The 18,935-nt window shown below is 38.6% G+C and overlaps 1 protein-coding gene across 2 annotated transcripts in view; it reads left to right on the top strand.

The window, feature by feature from the left end:
• LOC115216543 (ras GTPase-activating protein 3-like) overlaps positions 1–18,935 on the top strand; it is a 236,640-nt gene that overhangs the window by 194,402 nt on the left and 23,303 nt on the right. For both annotated transcript variants that reach the window (XM_029785997.2, XM_036506839.1), the window contains exons 10-18: positions 1,260–1,408; positions 6,215–6,329; positions 9,063–9,137; positions 10,769–10,892; positions 13,508–13,614; positions 14,627–14,704; positions 15,763–15,846; positions 16,590–16,663; positions 17,750–17,856. In XM_029785997.2, coding sequence (XP_029641857.1) covers positions 1,260–1,408; positions 6,215–6,329; positions 9,063–9,137; positions 10,769–10,892; positions 13,508–13,614; positions 14,627–14,704; positions 15,763–15,846; positions 16,590–16,663; positions 17,750–17,856 — 913 coding nt within the window. The remainder of the gene's footprint in view (positions 1–1,259; positions 1,409–6,214; positions 6,330–9,062; positions 9,138–10,768; positions 10,893–13,507; positions 13,615–14,626; positions 14,705–15,762; positions 15,847–16,589; positions 16,664–17,749; positions 17,857–18,935) is intronic.

Genomic DNA, 18,935 nt, shown 5'->3' with positions numbered 1-18,935 from the left:
CTCGATATGAAGTGGTAGCTTGGCCTGAAGACCCCTTTGATTCTGAACTATGCCCCTGTCAAGTAACACTGATCTAGGGATCCTTCAGACGAACCCCATTTCAGTGTATTTGTGACTGTGTTTTTCTTATTTTGGTCATTACCAAACATTCATGACCATAGGTTAGGATAGGTACATGAGGATAGAGCACATTGTGCTGGATATTGCTGGAGAAGCAAGGATGAAATATCCAGTGATCTCCTTTTGCAGAAACATGTGCATGGACATACAGGTGTTGACTGACCAAGAGAGCAAATATCCATCAACTTACGGGAGACACTGGATATCAAATGTAGAATATGAAGACTGGTACAGAAGATTGAGTCAACTGGTGTGGAAGAGACCATTAGTCTTGACAAATCACCTGACTTGACTATGATGATGATGGCGACGGCGATGACAACTGAATGAATGAAAGATAGCAAGTTTGACTTTTTATTTTTACCAACCGCTCCTCTTTTAAGGATTGAATACTGAAACTATTGCATTATTGTGCCATCATCTACAACTGGATGCTAGAAGATCAGTTGTTTTTCATAATTTCATATTTGTTTTCTATTTCTGTTATACTTACAGGTGGAGGGTCAATGGCCCAGTGGTTAGGGCAGCGGACTCGCGGTCATAGGATCGCGGTTTCGATTCCCAGACCGGGCATTGTGAGTGTTTATTGAGCGAAAACACCTAAAGCTCCCCGGCAGGGGGTGGTGGTGAACCTTGCTGTACTCTTTCACCACAACTTTCTCTCACACTTACTTCCTGTTTCTGTTGTACCTGTATTTCAAAGGACCGGCCTTGTCACTCTCTGTGTCACGCTGAATATCCCCGAGAACTATGTTAAGGGTACATGTATCTGTGGAGTGCTCAGCCACTTGCACGTTAATAAATGAGCTGCAACGTCACTGGTGCCAAGCTGTATCGGCCTTTGCCTTTCCCTTGGATAACATCGGTGGCGTAGAGAGGGGAGGCTGGTATGCGTGGGCGACTGCTGGTCTTCCATAAACAACCTTGCTCAGACTTGTACCTCGGAGGGTAACTTTCTAGGTGCAATTCCATGGTCATTCATGACTGATTGATGTCACAATCACAGGTGTATCTAAGATGTTACATTATAAACAGAATGTCATCTTTGTTTTTCTTTGTTTTTTATTGTTAAATGAAGTTTAAACAGTTTGCTTTTAAGTCTCAACATAATCACCATTTCCTTGTCTTTATAATTGCAGCCAATAACATCATCAGCAGCCTTTATTTTGGGGGAAATTGTTGAAAATCCACAAAATGCAGCTCAACCTCTGATGAAAGTTTTTTTACACTATGGAAAATTAGTGCCTTTAATTAAAGCTTTAGCTGAAAATGAACTTTCCAAAACCTCGTGAGTAATTCATTTTTATCTAATAAAGGAAGTTTTCAGTTTTGCATGTAAAAATGTAGAGTTGAAATGGGTCATATCAGTATGTTAACCCTATATAATGATATTAAAATACTGAATATAATGAATATAAATAAATTTCATGGTTGACTGTGAAAACTGTTAGTTGAGTGATATGATATGATTCATTTGAATGGTTGTAAAATAGTATTAACTCTTTTGGTATTAACCCACCTGAGACTGTCCTTGGTTCTGTGTTAAGCCTTTCATAAAAAATTCATGTTAATTTATGTTCCAAATACCAGCTGAATAATGACAGGTTATTTTATTAAATTCGCCATCATTTTCAAAATTAATTGAAAGAAAGGCAGTGCATTTTTAGAGAGGTATAGTGACAAAAGGTTTAAAAGTGATTGAAAAAAGAAAAATCAAAGCCACAGCAATGCAGTTACAAATAAAAAAGTAAGAATAAATACTTATACTATATTTATTTCAATATTTTGGCCATAAAAGGTCTTAGGAATCCCTTCAGTTTAACTCACAGATTAAAAAAATTATTTTTTTTCAACTAAACAGTTAGAAACTTCATATACTGGTGTAATTTCTCACGCTGAACATGGTTTACTTTCAACATTTTTAACAAAATTTCGTATACTAAATGTATTTTTCAACCATGTATAGATTATTCAAGGTAGAGATGACTCGCAAGCCGCTGCTCTTTGATTACTATTGCAAACAGCAGTAGGTTTGTTCAGCTGAATGCATGACATTGATAGGTTGAAATTACCCAAATACGACAACTTTAACATGAAATAACTTCTAAAATGCGAAATTTGGTCAAAAATGTTGAAAGTAAACCATGTTTAGCGTGAGAAATTTCACCAGTATACAAAGTTTCAAACTTTTTAGTTATAAAAAAAAATCTGTGAGCCAAACTGAAAAGATCTGGCCTGAGTCATGAATACTTTTTTGTCATGTCTAAATAGGTGAGTTGGCTGAGCAGTATGACATATTGGTGGTATCAAGTCATCTAACAAGTATTATACCAGTGCTGTTGGTTGTTAAAAGTGGGTTTTTCTTCAGATCACCGATGTTGTTATCTATAGCTTTGATGGTGTCTTTGCTTAAGGCATTTTCCAGGTGGTTTTTAACCAGCAGAGTGTTTGTTTGCCTGCCAAAGAGTACAGCTACACAAATACCTTGTGTAGCTGTGTAGATGGTTCCACAATGTGTAAAATTTGCTTTGTTTAACACACCTACATTATCATCATCACTCTTTTAACATCTAATTTTCCATGTTCGCATGGGTTGGACACAATTCAATAAGGCAGATTTTACTATGGTCAGATGCCCTTCTTGTCATCATCCTTCATCCAAGTAAGATAATATTTCCCTATGGCTGGACATGTTTCCATGGAAGATTGGAAATAAAGGATACCCCTATATGATGGTACTTATTTGTACTTGTATTTGTGACGGCATTCACCCAGGGCGGGTTGAGCTGGCTTCTTCTCTGGTCCTAACGGCATCACGAACCATGCCGGTTGCTATGGTAGTAGTAGGATTTATAGAAGAATTTTCATGGGAATATTGAATTCACAAGCGGTCCCCAACATCCCGCATGCATATCCTGAGTGATTGGATGCCCTGTTTGCCACGGAGTCTCCACAGACACAAGGACAGAACAACCTCGAAGCCGCCGTTTGCCGATCAGATGCCTCTTGGAATTTTCACCTAATACTGCTCGGTGCCAGACCAATCCGTCTTGGGTGGCCCTACCAGGAACTGAAGTTCCCAACGGCATAGCTCTGACACTGTTCGTTTACACTACCCTACCGCTTTGAGGAGGGGTTGGACTTTTAGGGTAATATATGATGGTGATGCTCATTTACAACTATCACATGATATCAAGACAAGGAGACACAAACACATAACAGGCTTCTTTCAGTTTCCATCTACTAAATCTTTGGTCAGCCAGGGTCTATTACTCTATTATGCTATTATTATAGAAGCTTTCCTCAAGGTACCATTCAGTGAGACTGGGCATGAAACCAAATGGTTGTGAAGCAAACTTCTGAAACACACAACCATGTCTGTGCACATGAGATATATCATAACTCTATGAGATATGTCACGTAAGTTCGCTAACAAACGAATACATTTTTAATAGAACAATTATTGTTACTTGACAAGAGGGAAGGAAGTTATTGGTGCTTAACTACTGTGTCACCTCTCATTTCTTTCCTCACACCCTTCCTCCAAACCTGTCTGTGGCATTGTTGTAAGTAAACAATAATATCTGAGGTTATTTCTCTCTTAAGTGCATACTATACAATAAAACACACTCATGCATTATGATGTCATTGGCTCTGACACTTTTTTTGTTCTTGTCTTTAAGCAGTGCAGTGATCACTGCATGCATTTGTTTTATGTGGCTTTAAATAAAAGTATCAAAATAACCAAAAAAAACCCCAACAAAAATAACAACAACCACCATGGGAATATTTTTTTCTGTTTGAAAAATGCTTCCCAACCATATGGCTTCAAGTTCAGTCCTATTGTGAAAGATCTTGAGCAAGTGTCTTCTACTATAACCTTGGACTGGCCAAAACCTTGTGTGTGGGTTTGGTAGAGGGAAACTGAAAGAAGCCTGTTTTGTGTGTGTGTGTGTGTGTGCCTTTGTCTTTGAGTTTGTTGTTTGCCACTGCTTGACAACTGGTGTTGGTTTGTTATGTCTGTGTGTGTGTGTATGCATACACACATACATTTTTACATACATACATATATATATATGTGTGTGTGTGTGTGTGTGTGTGTGTGTGTGTTTGTCTTTGAGTTTGTCCTTTGCCACTGCTTGACAACTGGTGTTGGTTTGTTTATGTCTTTGTAACTTGGCAGTTTAGCAAAAGAGAACAAGAGAATATGTACCAGACTTTAAAGAAAAGGAAATTGGGTGTGATTTGTTCGTCTAAACTCTTCAAGGCAACATACCCGCATGACCACAGATCAGTGACTGAAACATCAGCATCATCATCATCATCATCATCATCAACATTTAATATCCATTGTCCATGCTGGCATGGGTTGGACAGTTTGACTGGGCTGGCCTGCTGGAAGGCTGCGCCAGGCTCCAGTCTGATTTGGCATGGTCTTCTATAGCTGGATACCCTTCCTAATGCCAACCACTCCTAGAGTGTAATGAGTGCTCTTAAGTGCTACCGGCACAGGTGCCATTTCCATGACACCGGTATCTGCCACGACAGTGGTTTTGCTCGGCTTGATGGGTCTTCTTCTCAAGCACAACATAATGCCAAAGGTCTTGGTCATTGCTTCTGTGAGGCCCAACACTCAAAAGGAACTCGACCACTTTGCCTCCATGAGGACCACCGCTCGAAAGGAACTCAGCCATGTAGAATATATCTGCTTTCCTGTTTGTAATAAATATATCACCATTTTCATAATTTCTATGCTCGTTTTATCAATGCTAGCATGAGTTAGATGAAGCTTATTGAGGTGGGTTTTCTTGAGGCTGGACACTTTCTCTGTTGCCAGCCCTTACTTGTTTCTCAAGTAAGGTGTTCTCAGAATATTCTGTTCCACTGGTCCTCACATGTTGAAATTCAAGTGATGCTGTTAAGCAACAGAGATTTTGTTGAAGATACATGTAATTAATATTTCTCTTCCTCACCACCCACCACACACACACACACATTGATAAATGTTGACAATGTGGAAAAAGTGTCTTTCAAGCATGAATAACTACTAGTCTACCACACTTACTTGTACTTGTGGCAACATTCACCCTGGGTGGGTTGAGTCGGCTTCTTCTACCACCCTCGAGGCATCTCGAACCATGGCAGCCCAATCACGATCGTCCTGTGCCAGATCACTGGAGATAGTGAGCCAGTCACAGTTCCATCGGCGCAAGCCAACCACCTGCGGTCCTGTGAGCATGGAGAGGTCCTTGATCATCGTAACCCAGGTCTTCAGCTGCCCGCCCGTGCGTTTCCGCCAGTTGGGAAGTGGAGTTGGGAGAAGGACATTGAGAGTTCATGGAAAAAGTTTCATGGGAATATGTGGATTTCACAAGCGGTCCCCAACAATCCCGCTTGTAGAGACATCCTGTTTGCCGCAGATTGTCCGCAGACGCAGGGACAGAACGACCGAGGAGCTGCCGGTTGCCGAAACAGACACTCTGTTCTCGATGGCATAGCTCTGACACTACCCATTGCCAGCATCCCCACCATGGTGAGGAGGGGATGGACTTTGGGGACGTAAAGTCTACCACAGAAAATAAACCAACACCTGTCTTAGACTTTCTTATAGAAATATATAGATGTATGGCTCTAAGGTTCCCACCCTCTGAGTAAAATAGCAATCAAAAGGGTCCATAGGCAAAAAATCGTTGAGAACCTCTGCAGTTGACAGAAAGGACATTTGGCCATAGAAAACTATGTCCCGTCATACTAATGTAACCTTGAAAAATTGACATTAAAACAATGTGTATGATGTTGATTTAGTCAATTTGACTCTAGTACTTAGCTGCTACTTCAGTTTTATCAATGCAGATGTAAATTTTTTTTTTTTTTTAATGATGTTGCTAACTGGCCCAAAAATTTTATAATATGAACAAAGAGGGTACTTGAAATATCTTCCCTGATGTGTAGGAAATTCATTGTTATTGTCGTTAGATTTATGTTTATTTATTCATTCATCTATTTAAAAAAAAAAACACTTTTGTTTTTATCTCCAATGTTTTTTTCTACTTCTAAATTAGTGCAATATTTATTTTTGTTTATTCTTTTGCAGTGACCCCAACACCATATTTCGGGGTAATACTCTAGTCACTAAATTAATTGATGAGTTGATGAAGCTAGTCGGGTTACCATATTTACAAGACACAATAAAGTCAATAATTGATGAGGTAAGAACACCTTTAATCAGAAAGCAGCCTTAGCAAAGTACAGTTTGCTGGGGTTTTTTTGTGGTGCAAGTTTTGTATTTTGATTTAAAAAAAAATTTTTTTTTCTACATTTTTCCACATGTAGGCGTAGGAGTGGCTGTGTGGTAAATAGCTTGCTTACGAACCACACGGTTCCGGGTTCAGTCCCACTGTTTGGCACCTTGGACAAGTGTCTTCTACTATAGCCTCGGGCTTACCAAAGCCTTGTGAGTGGATTTGGTAGACAGAAACTGAAAGAAGCCCGTTATATATATATATATATATATATATATATATATATATATATATATATATATATATATATATATACATATATATGGGTCGACTTGCTCGACTAAAGGTGGTGCTCCAGAATGGCCGCAGTCAAATGACTGAAACAAATAAGAGTAAAGAGTAAGAGTGTATGTATATTTGTGTGTGTGTGTGTGTATGTTTGTGTGTCTGTGTTTGTCCCCCAAACATCGCTTGACAATCGATGCTGATGTGCTTATGTCCCCGTAACTTAGCAGTTTGGCAAAAGAGACCGATAGAATAAGTACTAGTCTTACAAAGAATAAGTCCTGGGGTCAATTTGCTCGACTAAAGGCGGTGCTCCAGCATGGCCACAGTCAAAATGACTGAAAGAAGTAAAAGAGTATTTTAGAAATTAAAATCCAACAGTGAAACCCATATTCACATTCATAAGTGCTGGAATGTGTTAAGAATAAAGATGCCCATCATTGTTCTGATTCTCATCCTTTTGCATGCTCAGGATAATTAATTATCAACTCAGCAAACTTTAACATGCATCTGAAAATATTTTGTTAGCTGAATGCTATAAAGAAGAATGGTTGTTCTCGTTTAGCTTCAGATATCTAGGCAGTGTCTCTGACTGAGGAGGCACAATTATATCAAAACACACTGGTGTCTTAGAGTCTGCTGTGTCACATGAAACATGTGTATTGTCAACATGCATAACTCTAAAAGGAGAAGTTATTCTCTCTTATACTCTGAAGATGGAATCCAACAATGAAAAGCACATACACATCCAAGTCTACCACATCATTGTTTTGATTCTTGCTGTTTTGCATGCCCTTGATAAATTCATATCAGCTCAATAGAACTTAGAATACAGAATTCTACAAAGAAGTGCCATTGTTGTTGTTTAGCTTCAGACATGTGGGCAGTGTCTTGGGCTGAGGAGGCACAGTTATGCTGAAACACTGGTGTCTCTGAGTCTACTATATCACTGAAACATCTATGTTGTCAAAACACTTTTCTAAAGGAAGAAATTGTTTGCTAAAGAATCAATATCATGGTATCAACCAGACTATCAGATGTTATACATCACAGGACACAATGCACTTTGCATTGTTTTAGCTTTTGAATGATGTCACTCTGCAGGCCAGGGAAACAGGTCAACATCCCCTCTGACTGGAAGGCTTGTCAGCTGCAGGATTAACCCACTTACAGCTAAGTGGACTAGAACAATATGAAATGAAGTGTTTTGCTCAAGAACACAATGTGCAGCCAATCTGAAAATTGAAACCGCAATCTCACAGTTGTAAGTGCAATTTCCCCTAACCAATAGGCCATGTACCTTCACATGAAGAATGGGTATACATGTCAGAAATTATAGCATTTTATATATTTGACTGATTTTCTAAACTATGAGGAAGCAACACTAGTTTGGAGGCCGGATTCTTTCAACATCCCAGCAAATAAATAGAAAATTTGATTGATGTCAAATTATTGTCAACCTCACCAGTATTGATACTACATCTGGCAAAAGTGTTTTAAAATCTAAAATTATTGTACATAATTCTACTAAACTGCATAATGCACCATTTGTAATTGTTGATCCTCAACAATGCTTTACATATTGTGATATAGGCAATGAATATAGATGTCTGATTATACATAGATGTTTGAACAATATAAATGCATTAATTGATATTTTCATTTACTTATTTACTTATTTTGCATTTATTTATTTATGTCTTTATTGCTTCTTGGATATTTATCTCTCTTTTTGGCAAGATAAAGTGACGTATTTCAGAATTTCCATCAGTTAAATAATTGAGAGGTTTTGACTTTGGTGGGGCAAAATGGGACAGCTCTGTTTCCCCAAGACTTAACAATTAATTGCTCAGCATCACGAATCTACGATTTCATTTGGTTTGATTTTGATTTCAGTTTCTAGGAGGGGGTCTTATTTTCTTCTGTTCTTCTATGAGATCAAGGTGGCAAGCTAGCAGAAACATTAGCACGCTGGGCAAAATGCTTAATAATATTTCATTTGTCTTTATGTTCTGAGTTCAAATTCTGCCAAGGTTGGCTTTGCCTTTCATTCTTTCGGGGTCGATAAATTAAGTACCAGTTACTGAGGTTGATCTCATTGACTGGCTCCTTCCCCAAGAAATTCGGGCCTTGTGCCTAGAGTAGAAAAGATACTTCTATGAAATCATAAAATTAATTTTAGTAATATACTTGAGTGCAAGTTCTTATGGTAGTCTTACGGTTGTGGCTCCTACATTGGCTTGATGCTTGTAGCATCTCCAATCAAAACCAGAAGATTTTTATAAAGGAATCATTTTTAGTTTGCTTTTATATAGATGTCTTCTCTATACTTGATACCAGAGTTTTGTTTTTAAATGAATTCTTTAACAATCTCCTATGCATATATCATAATCTGTGTACCTTTCCTATTTGTAGATTTGTACAGATCACCGATCGTGTGAGATTGATCCAACCAAATTAAAGGATGGTGAAAACATTATCACAAACATGGTAAAACCATCCTTCTTTCTTTCTTTTTTTTTTACCTAACCCCCTACCACCTTCGACTTGCTCCCATGCTGGTGGCATGTAAAAAGCACCCACTACACTGTCAGAGTGGTTGGCGTTAGGAAGGGCATCCAGCTGTAGAAACCTTGTCAGATCAGATTGGAGCCTGGTGCAGCCATCTGGTTCGCCAGTCCTCAGTCAAATCGTCCAACCCATGCCAGTATGGAAAACGGACATAAAATGATGATGATGATGTTAATGTATCATTATGCACCAATGTTTGTATGATGGTGGGGAGGTTAAAGTTTCTCCTCTTGCATGGACCACATCACTGGTGTGTTACAAAGACATTGCACTTATCATATTTCATATGTTTCCTGTATCAACATCTCTAATTATACCACATGGTTTACATGTAGCACGTGTAGTGATGTATGTGCAGTGGTGCACATGTAGTGATGTACCTACATACATGTAGGCATGTATGTAGATGAGACTATCACCATTATCATTTAATGTCCACTTTCCATGCAAAAGTAGACACCAGTGGGATATAGATAAATATATAATTAAAACATCCCTTTTTTAAGTGAAGGGTTACAACTCTGTGCACCAATTCACATTAGTGTACACACACTAGAGACATATATACACATATATATATGTGTTTGTGTGAGCATGTATATGCACACACAAACATGCACATGTGTGTGTGTGTGTGTGTATGTATTGTATGTGTGTATACTTATAAATAAATGTGCACAGATAATGGATATTTATACATTTTATTCCAGTTAGCTTACACATGTTTCTAATAAAATTTTGGAGAGACCCAGCACCCTTTTACAATAACCATGTTCATGAGTTGATCTGTAATCCATTGATTGAACAAAGTAGAGAATGGACTTGCTTCCTTATCTTCTTCAGAGCCCCCTCCCCTCTATCATTATCATTATCGTCATTTAACATGCACCTTCCCATGCTTACATCCATGAGATGGAATTTATTGGATAGATTTTCCATGGCCAAATACCTTTGCTTGCCAAGCAAGGTAATATTTCACCACAGAAATCAGAAAATGATCAACACCGCTTATATGACAGTGGTGCTCATTTACAGTCATCACATGATGTCAAGAAAAGAGTACTCTCTAAACATATACACACATACATTTAATAGTGAGGTCGCTTCACTGGCACCTGTGCCGGTGGCACGTGTAAAAAGATTTGAGCGAGGTCATTGCCAGTACCGGCTGACTGGCCCCCGTACTGGTGGCACGTAAAAAGCACCCACTACACTCTCGGAGTGGTTGGCGTTAGGACGGGCATCTAGCTGTAGAAAATCTGCCAGATCAGGATTGGAGCCTGGTGCAGCCATCTGGTTCGCCAGCCCTCAGTCAAAATCGTCCAACCCATGCTAGCATGGAAAGTGGACGTTAAACGATGATGATGATTATGATGAAGGTTAACACTGGCTTAATAATGACTGTTATTTTACTAAATTACATTTTTGTTTTTTAAATTAATTGAAACAGAAATATGATAGCGAAAGGGATTTTAAAAAAAAATGTATTTATCACTCTAATAATCAAATATATTGCTTGTTTTTAAGGGAATATTTCTTTTTATCAACAGGAGCATCTAAAGTCATATGTAGATAAAATGTTTCAAGCAATAACAACATCTGGTTTTGCCTGTCCACAAGTGATGTGTGAAGTTTTTTACACGTTAAAAGAAGCAGCCAGAAAACACTTCCCAGGTATGTGGAACTTTGTAGACATTCTCTCCTGAGCTTATTAAATCTTTGCTCTGCATGGTTATTTCTCTTTCTCTTGAATTGCACAATAGATGTGATCTTAAAACTGTGGGTTAAATGTTCATATTAACTATCAGTTCAAATCTTACTGTATCTCATTGTATTGTGTCCTGGGAAAGGTACATAATGCTTTTTCTCAGCCTGTTAAACTGACCACAACTCGCCACTTCTGGTTGAGTGGTTTGTCACAGGAAGGGGTTTTAGTTGTTTCACTACTCTTTTACTCTCTTTTACTTGTTTCAGTCATTTGACTGTGGCCATGCTGGAGCACTGCCTTTAGTTGAGCAAATCAACCCCAGGACTTATTCTTTGTAAACCTAGTACTTATTCTATTGGTCTCTTTTGCCGAACCACTAATTTACGGGGATGTAAACACACCAGCATCGGTTGTCAAGCGATGTTGGGGGGACAAACACAGATACAACAAACATATACACATACATACATATATATATATATGTACGATGGGCTTCTTTCAGTTTCTGTCTACCAAATCCACTCACAAGGCTTTGGTTGGCACCTGGCTATGTTAGAAGACACTTGCCCAAGGTGCCATGCAGTGGGACTGAACCCAGAACCATGTTGTTGGTAAGCAAGCTACTTACCACACAGCCACTCCTGTGCCCTGAAATTATTTGTAAATATCCAAATTTTTAAAATCCATCCCAATATCAAGACTTAAAATACACTTCTGCCGCCTCAGTGTACTGGATGCCTTTTTTTTGTGGCATTAGGAAGGGCATTCAGCAGTAGGAGCCATGCTAAAAGCATGGTGATGATGATTAAAAAATAATAATTAAAATACAAATTTTAAAATAAGGTGATGTTATGTTGCCATCTTAATGTGGCAGTCCCATGAAAGGGAAGAATGCTACTGCTATTTAGCCCTAGGAAAGACTGTTTCCAGTTGGCTTTGACACATTTTCTGTGTTTTCAAAGGGGGAGATAAACACCTCCACCCAGCAAAGCCAGCATCCAGAGACAAGTTTCAGAGTCATTGCTCATCATCAGTTTTGAGTAGCATGGCCTGTTAGCTGTCGATGCTTATTCATCTTTGAAAACAGATATATTTCAAGTGAAATACATTTAAAAATGTGTTTCTATAAGTGGCTGTACATTTTTATAGAATTAGCTGCCAAATTTTCTTCACACCATTTCCTGCCAGGACAAACTGGTTAGTGCACTCCTGGATACACACTGTCTCTTAAAAAGAAGGGAAGGTCATAGTTGGAACAGTAGTTGAACTATGAAAAGTCAGGAGTGACTGGGCATGAAGATTTACATATGTATATTTAAGAAAAAACCAAAAAAAAAAATCATTCATCAGCATCACTTGTAAGCAGGTATATTTAGTAACATGTACCTTTTGCTTTTGCTAATTGTTTTAGGTCCCTATATAGTCATGAGTAGATATAGACACTCTCTTGACTTTCTTAGTCTTTGACCTAGTAAAGAGTAAAAGAGTAAAAGGGTAAAGAACCCTGTTGGTCATGAATGACCATGGGATTGTACCTAGAAAGTTCCCACCCAAGGTACAAGGCCGTGCAAAGTTGCTTATGGAAGACCAACAATTGCCCATGCATATCAGCATCAGCCTCCCCTTTTCACACTACCGATGTTATCCAAGGGACAGGCAAAGACCGATACAGCTTGGAACCAGTGACGTCGCAACTCGTTTCTACAGCTGAGTCAACTGGAGCAATGTGAAACAAAGTGCCTTGTTCAAGAACACAATGCACAGCTTTGTCTTGTAATTCGATCTTACTACCTCATGATTATGAGCTTGATGCTTTAACCACTGAGCCATATGCCTTCTTTGACCCTGTAGAACATCTTAAAACAATGACTGAAAACATGGTACTTGTTTCCTACCCATACCAGTTCATAGATGACAATTGGTTCATTAGTTACAGGCCTTGGAACATTAATTTCACGAGCATCTATTATATTTAGTTGGGTGTCCACTGTAGTATAATCTATATGGATGTCATGCCTTGGTTTTCTGGCCCCTTCTCTTGCATTTGTACCTCTCATTTCCTTGCATAAAACTACCTCTTTCTTGGAGGTTGTAGTCTTGCAAGCTCTATGACAACCTCACTGGTATTGATGGCACATAAAACAAAATTGCTATTAAGTGGTTGGTGTTTGAAAGAGCATTCAGCTTTAGAAACCATCCAAAAGCAGACACTGTAGGACAATTGTATAACTCCTGGACATTAAATACTTATAATGATATGATACTCAGGCTTTTAGGTAAGGTTTTGCTAGGCTTGTTCTATATTAAAAAACTGATTGGGAGAGGTTGATATTTCCGTGTCTTCTTTACAAAAGAAATATCATACAGAACCCTAGATGCAACATTCAAAAACAGAATACTGTAAAGGGGCCAGATTTCCCCTTGTACTTTCAGCACTTAAGCCAACCCAAATATTTTAAAAGAAAATATTGATCGTATTGAAAGCATTTTTTGAAGTATTGATCTTGAAAATTTTTTTTACCAAAATTCAATTCTGTTTTATTGATTAAATTATATTTATCTTACATTATTTTTTTTCCAGATAACCGAGAAGTTCGATATCAAGTTGTAAGTGGTTTTGTCTTCCTTCGGTTTTTTGCCCCAGCAATTTTAGGTCCAAAGCTTTTTGAATTACGAACCAACATGCAGGTAAGTCTCTAATTAACTTACAACATTTTTTTTTCTCACAAAAGTACATCTTGATAAAATGGTTGAATGGTTAAGGTATTAGGTCACCTGTATTTAGATATCTGGTTCAGATCAATTCCAGGTGTTTCATTATAAGGGGTAAAGACTCCCTTTGGTCATGAATGACAATGAGATTGCACTTAGAAAGTTACCCTCCCAGGCACAAGTCCAGTTAAGGTTGTTTATGGAAGACCAGCAGTCAACCATGCATACCAGTCTCCCTGCTCCATGCCGATACAGTTTGGCACCAGTGATGTTGCAGCTCATGTTTACACAAACTCACTATCTCATAATTGTGTGCTCAATGCTCTACCCACTGAGCCATGCACTTATATATTCATTATATATTCAAGCATTTGGATGAGATTACTAAATTTGAAGAAAACTCCTCCTCCTCCTTCTCCCCTCCTCCCCTCCTCCCCTCCCCATCCCTTGTTTCAGTCAATTGATTGTGGCTATGCTGGAGCACCGCCTTTTAGTCGAGCAAATCGACCCCCAGGACTTATTCTTTGTAAGCCTAGTACTTATTCCATCGGTCACTTTTGCCGAACCGTTAAGTTGCAGGGACTTAAACACACCAGCATCGGTTGTCAAGCGATGTGGGGGGGGGGGACAAAAACAGACACACAAACATATACACACACACACACACACATACATATATATATATATATACATATATATATATATATATATATATATATATACATACATATATATATATACATACATATATATGACGGTCTTCTTTCAGTTTCCGTCTACCAAATCTACTCACAAGGCTTTGGTCGGCCCGAGGCTATAGTAGAAGACACTTGCCCAAATTGCCATGTAGTATATGTACTTGTGAACAATACTTATTTATTACATTTGTCTCATTGTATATCTAGACCATCTAAACATACCAACATTCAGAACTTTTGTATCATACTGTTTTCATTATTTCTTTCTTTCTTTCTTCTTTTTTATTCAGGATGCAATGACCAACCGAGCCTTAACTCTCATCTCTAAATCAATACAGGGACTTGGAAATCTAGTCAGTTCTCGTTCAGTTAGTAATGTTTTTGGTCTTATATTACTTACTTTACCTTTCATTTTTGTATAGGAGGAGCAAAACAAATAGAAATTGTAGTTGTGAGCCCCATGCTGGTAGCAAGTAAAAAGCAGCATCCGAATGTGGCCGATGCCGAGTCAAGTACATCAACATCACCAGTATCAAATTCAAATGAAATGGAAATTGTAGTTGTGGGCCTTGTGCCGGTAGCATGTAAAAAGCACCCATCCAAACGTGGTCGATGCCAGTTCCTCCGGCTCCTTGTGCCGGTGCCATGTAAAAAGCAACCACTACACACTCGGAATGGTTGGCGTTAGGAAGGGCATCCAGCTGTAGAAACACTGCCAGATCAGATTGGGGCCTGGTGCACCTCCTGGCTTCCCAGACCCCAGTTAAACCATCCAACCCATATCAGCATGGAAAACAGATGTAAAATAGTGATGATGATGATGATGATGATGATGAGGTCTGAGCAGTATGTTTGTCAAACGTTGGGTCTCACGGAAAACTGGCACCTGTACTGGTGGTGCATAAAAGCACTTGTGCCAGCGTCACATAAAAAGCATCCATTACGCTCTTGGAATGGTTGGCATTAGGAAGGGCATTCAGCTGTAGAAAGCATGTCAAATCAGACTGGAATCTTGTGCAGCTGTCTGGTTTACTAGTTCCGGTCAAATCATCTGATCTATGCCTGCACGGAAAGCAGACGCTAAATGATGATGATGGTGATGGTGATGATGACGGTGATGGTGATGATGATGATGATGATGATGTTGATGTTGATGTTGTTGTCTGAACAGTATATGTACTAATATTTACTAGAGTAAGGAGGTGGCAAGCTTGCAGAATTGTGTGCACACAGGCAAAAAAATTGATTTGTGGCATTCTGTCTATCTGTACATTCTGAGTTCAAATGCTGCCAAGGTCGACTTTACCTTTCATCCTTTTAGGGTCAATAAAATAAGTACCAGATGACCACTGGGGGTTGATGTAATTGAGTTAGGTTTAATTGCTAAAGGTTTATATACATTTTTTCCCCTTCTGTTTTATTTTAGCATTCCTTTGGGCTCAAGGAAGATTACATGGTTCCTCTTTTTCAATATTTGTCTGGAGAGAAGCATATTGACAGTGTTAAAAAGGTAACAATTCTTCTACATTAATGCCCTGCATTTATGGTTTTTATGTCAGGTGAATTTCTTTGGTGTTTGTCTTCAATGTTCTGGTGCTTACATGCAGTATGAGTGTTAGGGTATTTCCTCTTCTAAATCATTGTGTGTCAGTCTTCTTTTAACCACTCTCACGCACACGCATGTGCGACAGACTTTCAGTTTCTGTCAACCAAATCCACTCACAAAGCTTTTTGTCGGCCCAAAGCTGTAGTAGAAGAAACTTACCCATGTGGTTGGAAATTACATACAACACAAACACACACACACCCACGCTCTCACTCACACACTCGCACACACACACACACTCGTTCACTCACTTCACTTCCCAATACTAAGCAATGACAAGTGACTGAGACCTTTGGTGATATACCGTGCTTGAGAAGACTTATCAAGCCAAGTGAAATTGTAGTTAGTTATGGCTGTTGCCAGTGTCATGTAAGTGGCACATAGAATAGCACCCAATACACTCTTGGAGTGGTCAGCATTAGGAAGGGCATCCAACTGTAGAAACCGTGCCAAATCAGACTAGAACATGGTGCAGCCCTCCAGTTTCCAGTCAAACTGTCTAACTTATGCCAGCATGGAAAGCAGATGTTCATTGTGTTTGTGTTTTGTGAGTGTAGTGTGAAGTGTATGTCTGTGTGTATGCTCCTAATACTTGTGAGATACATTTCTGATGCAGTTCCTAGATTTGTTTGTCTTAAATTTTTCAGTTCTTGGACATTATATCTTCTGGATCAAGAGTATCAATAAGAGACATTGAAGCTCCAACAATATTGAAGGAAGGGTGAGTTACCAGTTATATTCACATTGCCACCCCTCCTCCTCTCTCTCATCTTCCTCTTCCTCCTCCCCCTCTTCCTCAGCTTCCCTCCTTCTCCCCCTCCTCATTCCCCTCCCCCTTCCTCTTATGCAAAAAAAAAAAAAATACTGGAGGAGGTACTGGGTAGGGTATCTCAATGCAGTACTGGCCAGCCAGATGGAGATGTACAGTACTTAAGTGGCTGGGACCTTTTTGGCACAACTGCTTTGGTGCCATCTATTTGGCATCACCGTTTACATATGTGAGCATCTAGTCATGTTTGTATACGTGTATAATGTCTTTCTCTCCCTGTCACCCTTTCTATTTGTATGTGTGTATTTCTTTGCATTTGTGTTTGTGTATTTGTCTCTGGTGCCAAAATATACTGTTGCCAAAACAGGCTGAATGTCCAGTCATGTGGGCCAAATTGTCAGCATTCAAACAGCCACGCCCGTTTGTTTCATCACTTGTCTCATTCCTGGTGCATGTCCAGTGTACTGCTGACAGTCATCTTATATTTGTTGCTGTGAGGGACTCCACTGTTGATATTTTATTCACTGCTTCTATTACTTCACTTTTTTGTTGCAAAACACATTCAATAATGTTATAATGGTTTTAGTTGTAAATTAATCAAGTCAACTTTTCAGAGTTGAGAAGGTCACAACTTCTGGTACAGTGGACATGTGTGGTTAGAATGTCTCAGGAAAGAATCACACGGTGGATTCTTGAAGCCAAGCCAACTGGGAGGAGACTTAGGGGTCGACCAAGAATGAGATGGTTGGATAATATCCATAATCTCAGTTGGTTACGCTTGGGAATCAACCGGAAAGTTTAACGATGGGAGGAGGCACCCGAGGACTCTACCATCATCACTCTCCCAGGAAAAATTGGGCAGAGAAAATGGACAGATGACCAGAAGTATCCATCTAGGAGTGATCAGCTTCATTGATTTCTAGAACAATGGGACCCAAACCATCAGACAGTCAACATTTTGTCTTTTCTTTCATAACAGCATATTTCTCGGTGTTTTTATCCAGCTAATAAAGTGTTTTTCTTGTTTCATGTTAAAAGTATGATGATAAAAAGGGCCCAAGGACGTGGTATTTTTGGTGTCAAGAACTTCAAACGTCGTTATCTCTGTTTAACAAATCAAAGTCTATTCTACTCTCGAGAAAAAGGTAAGTCCTTACTTAAATATGCATTTTCTTCCTCATATTCCTTAATTTCTAATTCAAAATGTCTCATCTTCCACGGTTTTGAGGGGATAGTTATCTCCCTTGTTTTTACAGCCTTAGCCAAAGGACACCACATTTACTTACTTAAATAGTTTTAAAGTTATGTTTCTTTTAAGTATTAGAGAATTATAATTTCTGAAGACAGTATTAGAGAAATACTGAAAACTAATCATAGAGAGCTATTTGGTGTAATTTAAAAAGCAATTAAATGAAGGATCTATTTGTGAAACTAAATTAAAGTACCTTAGATATTCCTCTGTACTTTAGTGACACTAATGAGTTTTTAATTAAACATCTACCTGACTGATACAAATTATTGTTTCCACAATTATAATTTCCCAGACAATAGACCTAATTTTTACAGATGCCACTGTTTTCTTTCTTGTATATACATCTACTTAAATCCAGGGCTGTCTTCGCACTATTTTTGGTTCCTGGGTAAATCAGTGGACTGGATACATAATATTTATTTATTCACAGTATACATATATCATAATTGGGCCTGTGTGGCCCCTGGGCCGAAGCCCAGTATGCTCATGCCTTAAGACAGTACTGCTTACATTTACACTACATTTTGATAGGTTTCTGACTATCATTGGGTATCCTATTCCTGGTCACTTTCATAGCCTTAAGGTAAATTCAAACTATATATCTATGTGTTTATTTGTCTTTGTGTTTGTATCCACCACTTGACAACCAGTGTTGTTTTTTGTTTTTTTTTGTAAATCTTAGTAACTTAGTGCTTTGGCAAAAGAAACCGATAAATTAAGTACCCGTCTTAAAATAAGTCGTGAGGTTGATTTGTTTGACTAATTCTTCAAGACAGTGTTCCATCATGGCTGCGGTCCTATGTTTCAAACAAGTAAAAGAGTAAAATAGTAGTGCTGCTTTTTTCCAGTCTTTTTTCCATTTGAGAGGAGATTATAAGTACTAGAGTTAAAAATTTATTTCATACTGCATGGCACCTTGGGCAAGTGTCTTCTACTATAGCGTCGGGATGACCAAAGCCTTGTGAGTGGATT

This window comes from Octopus sinensis, linkage group LG10 (genome assembly GCF_006345805.1).
Source record: "Octopus sinensis linkage group LG10, ASM634580v1, whole genome shotgun sequence".
Taxonomy (NCBI): domain Eukaryota; kingdom Metazoa; phylum Mollusca; class Cephalopoda; order Octopoda; family Octopodidae; genus Octopus; species Octopus sinensis.
The sequence above is the reverse complement of the archived record's forward strand: the minus strand, read 5'-3'. Positions and strand labels throughout refer to the sequence as shown.